We start from the raw sequence: 9,064 nt of genomic DNA, 5'->3' as shown, positions 1-9,064 counted from the left end.
TGACTCATGCTAATGCAAAGAGTAAAGAGGATTTTTTTAAAGAAATATATCGCAGTTAAATTAGTTTAGACAGCATGACATCAGAGAGTAATTAAATAGGTTTTTGTTGGAATTCCGTTTCCAATTCCTGAGTTCAGGTTTGCAAAAAAAATTCTAAGCACCTGCAGGTCTGTGTGTGTGAAATATTTTCACTGGAAGGGATTCAAAACTTAAAAAGAAAAAAAGAAAAAGAAACTTGTAACACAGAGGCAGCATTACGCCATTCTTCCTTCTTGGAAAAAAAAAACACAACCCACTCAGATTTAAACAAGTCTCCTTCAAGCTTTCAGTCAGTTTTACAGAAGAAAAGGGGGTGGTAAACCTTCTCTTTTCAAGAACAAGTTCTTTTTAGCTGCTAACTGAGGACAGGAGAAGATTGGATTGGAATAAATGAGCATTTCCACTATGGGACTGGATACAAATGTTAAACAAACAGATTTAAAATGTTTTAAGCTTAAAAGAAATCTGTTTCTGCTGACTTCAGTTTTTAATTTCTTTAATGTTTTTTTATGCCAAACTGGAGGAACCTTTTCTGATTTTTTCTTTAGTGGCATTCAAAGGAAGACCAGAGGATGAAAATCTTGCACTTTCTCACTTTACTGCTTTGGCATATGACTTGGTTCTATCTGGTTCTAGTTTCTGTATTGTTTAGTAATTCTGTAGCAGGTCAGAGTAATCCAGGATCCAAGTTAGGATTGTTAAAAGCAGAAGGAAAACAGACAAATCCCTCACCAAGGGCAGGTACCTTTAGGACTGGAAACCATGGATATAGTGCTGGGACCTTAAAGGCTAGAGCTAAAAGCAATACTGTTCAAGCTGGAGCTCTCTTGGCAAAGAATAATGAACCAAAGAAGAGTCTCTCTAGAGAAGGGACCACAGACACAAAGGTAGGGCAGTCCCCATACAGACAATCTGGAGTAAGGACAGTGACCCCAAAAGCTCTGAACCTTGGCATCAAAGCTTCACTCAGAAAAAGTAGCACAAGTAATACTGATACCAGTTCTTATAAAACCAAAAAGGCTAATGAGCCAGTAACACAAAGGGAACCTAAAGAGACTTTCAAACACCCCCCTATAACGCCACATGAATACATGCTCTCCCTCTACAGGACTCTCTCGGATGCAGAAAGAAAAGGCATTAATGGAAGTGTAAAACTGGAGACTGGACTTGCCAACACAATAACAAGCTTTATAGATAAAGGACAAGGTAAGAAAGGTGCTACCACATTTGAGTGTGCATGTCACGTCAGTATGTATGTGGTGCATGTCTGTATATACTGTTACCTGAAAAATAACCATTACTAAAAGAAAACAGCTTGACTGATTCATATGTAATCAGAATCACGTAACTCAAAGGCAATTTTTCTCTTTTCAGTTTAAGTTTAGAAGATTCTTCTGGCAGCAGGCTATAGTATTTATATGCTTGTGAAGCAAACCCTTTAGGGACAGGTTTTCAAAGGCAGATGCCTAATCGAATTTTCAAAAGCACAGAGGCACCTACCTCATATTGAAATTAATGGGTGTTAGATGCCCAGGTGGTTTGAAAACCCACTGACTGCCTACTGGCATGTTTAGGTGCCTAAACACCTTTGAAAATCTAACTCTGGGGCTTTTCATACTTCAGCTACAGTAGTTGGTAAAATATCTTTTTCTTTCTTGCGAGCCGTATGTCTACAGGCACATGGTGCCACAAAGACAGTGCTATTTCTGTGCTTTTCCAGGAGCCAAACAAAGAGGCTCTTTGTTAAAATGCTGGCCTCTCCAAGGAGAGACCTGAGACGCTGTGGCATGAGTTTTTGATTGTGGAAAAATGAGAGAAAATTGAGATAGATTTGGGCACCTCTTCCTCCAATAAATGAACAGGCTTTATTTCCTGATCATCATTTAGCTCTTCTGATTGGTGAGATGGACAGTATCACAGATCAGGTATTCACCTGACACTTCTAGTAGCATAATTTGAGCCCGGTGCTGCTCTCCTCCATGTCAGGATGAGTTTTTTTCTGGGATTGAAGGGAGTATGGATGGTGCCCATAAAGAGCAGCTCCTGGGAATGCGATGGAGGAGGGAGCAATTTGAGGTTGTCACTGACAATCTCCTCTGGAATGGACACTCAGAAGAGATTTAATTATCACAATTTTGCTGCTATAGTGAAATGGGATGCTGCTCAGCACAGCTGCAGTCCAGATGAAATACTTGATTCTCCTTTGGAAGGCCATGTTAATGTAACATGGTGAGTTTAAATAACCATGTTTCTTAATAGCGTTTCTTATGAACCTTACCAGGCAAATGGAACAATTTTTCAGGGGCGTTATATTTTTTGCACTGTCAGAATAAGTTGCGAGCCTTAATAAAGCAGTTACCTTGATGTCTGGCAGTTTCTGGAGGATTTGGGTTTGAAGGGACAAACCATTTCAATATCTCTTTGTGAAATTCACCACTGTGCAAGGAACAGCATGAGTCCCAGGCACCACCTAAACCCCACTTCAGTCCTATTTCAAGAATGCAAGTGGTAGCATTAATTGTGAAGGCTCAAACCTGAAGGAGGAATTCTGCCAGTTGGCTAATTGATACTTTGGGGCCAGAAAACACCCAGGCTACATCTACACTGGCGTGATCTTGCGCAAAAACTCTTTAGAGCAAGAGTTCTTGCATTAAAGTAGTTGCGCAAGAGAGTGTCTACACGGGCATGTGCTTTTGCACAAAAGCATCCTTGCCAGTGTAGACACTCTCTTGTGCAAGAAAGCTCTGATGGCCATTTTAACCATAGGGCTTTCTTGCGCAAGATATTCATGTTGCCTGTCTACACTGGCCTCTTGTGCAAGAACAGTTGCGCAAAAGGGCTTATTCCTGAGTGGGAGCGTCGGAGTTCTGGCGCAAGAAGCCCTGTTTTCATACATTAGAATGTCAGTTTACTTGCACAAGAACACGTGGCCAGTGTAGATAGGCAGCAAGTAGATAGCCAGCCGCTTTTGCGCAAGATCACACCAGTGTAGACACAGCCCCACAGGTGAGAAGATGAAATTTCTTTGGCTGAAACAAGAAGAGTTCAGAATCCATTTCACTACTGAATCATTAAGCTCCTCTGAATCTCAGTTCAGATTTCTGAAAAGGCTCTTTATTACAGCCTCTCCCCGAGATACAAACAAGTTACGGTCCAAACACTTGGCCGTAACTTGATCCGTTCGTAACTCAGACCCCACTGAGTTACACACGACCGCGCTGTTCGTAAGCGTGGGTCATGTTCATAACTCGGGGACCGCCTTTATGACCGCTCTATGGAAGCTTTGGTCGTAATTGCGAACGGTTGTAACTCAACCATTCGCAACTCGGGGAGCGGCTGTATTACTTCCGAGATTGTGAGCTAATAATTTGTGAATTTATGGGCAAATGTTAGAAGTAAAGGGAGGAATTTTAGAGCTAATACTCATTCTTTTTTACAATAAACTTAAAAATATGCATGGTTGTTTTTGTTTTGTCTTTTTTAGATGACAGAGCTCCAGCCATAAGAAAACAAAAATATATTTTTGACATCAGTGCTTTAGAAAAAGATGGTTTGTTGGGGGCAGAGCTGCGGATATTAAGGAAAAAGCCCTCTGAGACCTGGAAGCCTCATTCTCCTGGGAAAACTTTTCAAGTAAAATTGTACAGCTGCCCCACAAACAGGCAAGCGGGAACTCTACTGGACTCTCGCACTGTCAGCATTGCAGATACGCCAAAGTGGGAAGTATTTGACATTTGGAAACTTTTTAGGAATTTTAAAAACTTGATTAACTTGTGTTTTGAACTTGAAGCTTTTGATAGGGGAAGAGCTGTTGATTTAAGGAGTATGGGATTGAACAGAACAGGAAGGCAAGTCAATGAAAAGGCTCTCTTCTTGGTATTTGGGAGGACCAAAAAAAGGGACCTGTTCTTCAATGAGATCAAGGCAAGATCAGGCCAAGATGACAAAACTGTTTATGAATACTTATTCAATCAGCGGAGGAAGAGAAGGGCTCCCTTAGCAACAAGGCAAGGGAAGAGGCCCAACAAGAACCTGAAGGCAAGGTGTAGTAAAAAAGCTCTCCATGTGAATTTTAAGGATATGGGCTGGGATGACTGGATTATAGCCCCTCTGGAATATGAAGCTTATCACTGTGAAGGGCTTTGTGAATTTCCTCTTCGATCTCATTTAGAACCTACCAATCATGCAGTAATCCAAACATTAATGAACTCAATGGACCCTGAATCTACTCCTCCAACATGCTGTGTTCCAACCAGACTGAGTCCTATTAGCATTCTCTTTATAGACTCTGCAAATAATGTGGTCTACAAACAATATGAAGACATGGTAGTGGAGTCGTGTGGTTGTAGGTAGCAGCACAATCCCACCCATTACTACATTAACAAAGATAATTATAGAAATTGACAAGAACTTCTCAAGCAAGAGTAACTAATCCTCTTAGCCCTGGCACAAGTACAACAATAGTAACAGGAAACAATCCTCTATAATCTCAATGTGTCTGTATGTCTCTTAGCTATATATACACGTTAGCAGTAGTTCAATACTGACACATTCCAAATTTAGCCTAGAATGGGGCTTTGAGTAAAGAATACCATAATCACAAGAAAACTGTTCTTACTAAAGATCATTTCCAAGAAAATTAAAATTCCATACCACAAAAAAACCTGCAGTTGTAATCCCTAAGAATATTGTTAAATGTAAGGCCAACAAGCAGCATATACACCTCTACAAAATGTTTACTGTTCCTTTGAACATTGTTCTTAAGACAAGTCTGAGTCCATATTCCAATATCTTCCTCCCCATGTCTAGTAGGGAATTTTTGAAGAGCATACTAATGTGTGTAAGTGAAAGGAATATCCCTAAACACTCAGAGCTTGGTGTACATAGTTACACTGTAATATGAACTTTTCTGATTAGCTCTTAACATTATGTGTATATGAAAAAATCATTAAATATAATATGTTGATTTAGTATTAAATTGTACATGAAGCTAGATAAATGCAGAAGCATATTTGTTTCAATGTATGCTTTGTTCCAAGCTTCATTTCTTTCTTAAGTATCCACCCTATCCACTGGTATGTTGCAAATTGTATTACTCTGTATAAGGTTCAAGCTGTTTTCAAGTGCTCATAGTAAAATTACTCTATCAGCATAAACAGTAATAAATTATTGATACTGTGGTGTTGCTAGCTGTCCTAATCTACCCCATTATAATTTAACTAACATCAATTGTTTTGAATATTGTTGTACAATTTATGTAATGGAAAAGGAGTGTTCAGTAAGGCCCGGTGATAAAGGTATGTTTGTGTGTACACCTTTGAGTGCCTCCAGTGCCTTGTTCGCTATGGAAATATCAGAAGAAATATTTACTGAGAGAATGCATGTTGGCAGGGTATCGGGGAAAGGACTCATTAGGCTTGAGTTTGGGATGAGACTGATGATTGCAAATAAGAGCCATTAACATTTACTGTGTTGTATTTTGTACATGCCACATCCATTTTAGAAATATTTTAAGGTGTGAATTTGTCTTGGAACTATTTTTTATATCCCTCCTTTTGGTGGGTGACTCAATGAAGTGAAGAAGAATCTTATTCTGTCCACCTTGCCCCATGTGCTATATTGGGCTAGGGCAGATGGCACAGATTCTGGCTTCATGCCAGATGCATGTCGTCCCTCTGGTGAAATACACCAAGGCTACGTCTAGATTGCATCCCTTTTTCGTAAAAGGGATGCAAATTAGACGTATCGCAATTGCTAATGAAGCGGGGATTTAAATCTCCCCCACCTCATTAGCATAAAAATGGCTGCCGCTTTTTTTCAGCACGGAGCTTTGCCGGAAAAAAGCGCCAGTCTAGATGTGGATCTTCCGGAAAATAAAGCCTTTTCCGAAAGATCCCTTATCCCTCTTAAAATAAGGGATAAGTGATCTTTCGGAAAAGGCTTTATTTTCCGAAAGATCCGCGTCTAGACTGGCACTTTTTTCCGGCAAAGCTCCGTGCCGAAAAAAAGCGGCAGCCATTGTTATGCTAATGAAGCGGGGGAGATTTAAATCCCCGCTTTATTAGCAATTGCGATACGTCTAATTTGCATCCCCTTTACGAAAAAGGGATGCAATCTAGACGTAACCCAAGATTCCAGCTCCAATTCAAAGTGGCCTGATCACAATGGAGAATCTGAAGAGGAAAAAAAGATTGCAGATAATTTCCCAATGAATGAGCACATTGCAATGATATAAAGCTCCTGCTTCTACCTGCAGGATAGGGTATGACCTGCCTCGAACAAGTGTGACTGTTTTACAGGGCTGGGGGAGATGTGAATTCTACAACTGGGGACTAAAGAGGGAAACCTCACTCAAGAGCATGTTGACTAAAGAGGGAAACCTCACTCAAGATAGCCATTGTTAAGTGATGACTGCCCACCATGGCCCAGGACTTTGTAATAGTAGACTCAGTCCTGGAGAGAGGGAGCAGTGAGCAGATGAGGCACAGCTCTATAGTGTATCCCATAGTTCTGCTTCCTGGCTATAACCCATTCAAGTAGCTATTAGAAAAGGAAAAATGCCATTGTCCTGTTCTAATGGGCAAATGGGTTTGTCTTAAAAAATCCAGACATTCCCCATCCCTCTGACTGAAACCAATATAATATTTCCGGAAGTCAGAAAAATTTGGTGAAGTTTCTTATTCTGTCTGGTGGAGGCTGTTGGTAGAGCTTGCAACTTGAGACAGGGCAGAAAGCAGAAGAAGCTCAGTACTACAGCAAAAACCATGCATAGGAGATTTGCAGCCTAATTATGTACCTCAAAGAATCACAGAATTGCGTACTTTAGACATGAGCAACATCAGCTTATCTTCCCAGCCAGTGCAAGATTGATCTCGGCATCCATTTGTAGGGAGAATGCAGCTTAATTCTCCCCTTTCTTAATCTCACAGTTTCTAATTCAAATAATTTTGATAAGCAACTGCTGGGAGCTTCTTCACACCAAACCGCTGAGCTATACCCATTGCTACCTTTCACTGCAAAGCTGGAATGTTTAGGTTACATTACAAAGAGATTTGCCAAGAGTTCCAAGGGCCACAGATTTCAGGCTCTTGCTCACATGTCCAGTTACAAGCACCTATCCATCTTGCTTTGTCCCTGATTTCACACTGCCACAAACCTTTGTACTTTTGTCACACATGCTGTGTGAGAAGAAGGCAAGGAGAAGAAACATTGTACCAGGGAGCATAGCAGCAGGAGACATAATGGCTGGAAGCATGATAAGAATAAGACATGTATTGTATGTTGGTGATGCTATTGCCATCCTACAATTCTTCCTGATTCCATCTCTTTTTGCCATTCCACCTGCTGTTGTTTTTACTGACATACTTCCTCATGTTGTGCCTTCTGCTGCAGCATTCTCCTGTCAGGCCTCTTGCAACTGTTCTGCATCCTGCCACTATTCTGCACATGACAGGTAATGGCATAAAGAACACACTTATACAGTCAGGAAACACACCAAGTTGGTCATGATTGCAAGTGCTTTGCAGGATAAAATTATAACTCATAAGGACCTGGAGAAACTGGAGAAAGGGAAATAGGATGAAATTCGATAAAGACAAAGTACTCTGCTTAGGGAGGAATAATCAGTTTCACACATATAAAATGGGAAATAACTTGCTAGGAATGAGTCTTGCAGAAAGGGATCTAGGGATCATGGTGGATCAGCAGTTAAATATGAGTCAATTGTGTAAGACTGTTGCAAAAAAAGTAAACACTGTTCTGGGATATTTTAGTAGGAGTGTTGTAAGCAAGACATAAGAAGTAATTCTTCTGCTTTATTCCACGCTAATATGACCTCAAGAAGGGCATGTCTACACAGCAAGGCAAAAGTCAAATTAAGCTACGCAACTTGAGCTATGTCAATTGCCTAGCTTAAGTCGAAATAGCTTATTTTGGCTTTTGACGCTGTCTATACAACAAGAAGTTGAAGGAAGAACATTCTTCCTTTAACTTCTCTTACTCCTACTAAAATGAGGGTTACAGAAGTCAGAGTAAAAAAGTCCTCCAGCTTGCCATTATTTCAAAATAATGGCTTGCAGTGTAAACACACTGGCTACGTCTACACTGGCACCCTTTTCCGGAACAGTTTTCTGTTATAAGTATTTCCGGAAAAAGCGCGTCTACATTGGCAGGATGCTTTTCCGGAAAAGCACTTTTTCCGGAAAAGCGTCCGTGCCAATGTAGACGCGCTTTTCGGCAAAAAAGCCCCGATAGTCATTTTCGCGATTGGGGCTTTTTTGCAGAAAACACTACTGTGCTGTCTACACTGGCCCTTTTCCAGAACAGTTTTCCGGAAAAAGGACTTTTGCCCGAACGGGAGCGGCATAGTATTTCCGGAAAAGCGGCTGATTTCTTACAGTAGATCATCAGTACTTTTCCGGAAATTCAAGGGGCCAGTGTAGACAGCTGGCAAGTTATTCCGGAAAAGCAGCTGATTTTCCGGAATAAGTGGCCAGTGTAGACACAGCCACTCTTTATTTCAGAATAACATTAGTTATTCCAAAATAATGCTGCTATGTGGACATAGGTGGCGAGGAGTCCTGTGGCACCTTACAGACTTATAGAAATGTCCAGAGGCAGGTATAAATATGCAGGTCAGAATCAGGCTGGAGATGATGAGGTGGATCCAATCAAGGAGGATGAGGCCCACTTCTAGTAGCTGATCTGGAGGTGTGAATTCCAAGAGAGGAGAAGCTGCTTTTTTTTGCTGCAGGATGGTTACCTTTAGATCTGCAATTGTGTGTCCAGGAACTCAAAAAACTTCAGGACCAGACTTCAAAGAGAAACTGCTGAGCTACAGTTCATCTTTAAGTTTGACACAATCAACTCTGGATTAAACAAAGACTGTGAATGGCTCGCTAACTACAAAAGCAGCTTCTGCTCTCTTGGAATTCACACCTCCAGATCAGCTGCTAGAAGTGGGCCTTATCCTCCTTGATTGGATCCACCTCATCATCTCCAGCCTGATTCTAGCCTGCATATTTAT

General features: G+C 40.9%; 1 protein-coding gene across 1 annotated transcript; it reads left to right on the top strand.

Moving 5' to 3' along the window:
- The first annotated feature begins 243 nt into the window (after positions 1-243).
- Positions 244-5,390, top strand: GDF5 (growth differentiation factor 5). The gene is made up of 2 exons (XM_006111596.5): positions 244-1,245; positions 3,524-5,390. Exons 1-2 carry the CDS (start codon positions 612-614, stop codon positions 4,390-4,392), a joined length of 1,503 nt encoding a protein of 500 aa, XP_006111658.1. The 5' UTR covers positions 244-611; the 3' UTR covers positions 4,393-5,390.
- The last annotated feature ends 3,674 nt before the right edge of the window (positions 5,391-9,064 follow it).

The sequence above is a fragment of the Pelodiscus sinensis genome, chromosome 17, assembly GCF_052426305.1.
Source record: "Pelodiscus sinensis isolate ZL-2025 chromosome 17, ASM5242630v1, whole genome shotgun sequence".
Classification (NCBI taxonomy): Eukaryota; Metazoa; Chordata; order Testudines; family Trionychidae; genus Pelodiscus; species Pelodiscus sinensis.
This window is presented reverse-complemented; position numbering and strand designations above follow the sequence as displayed.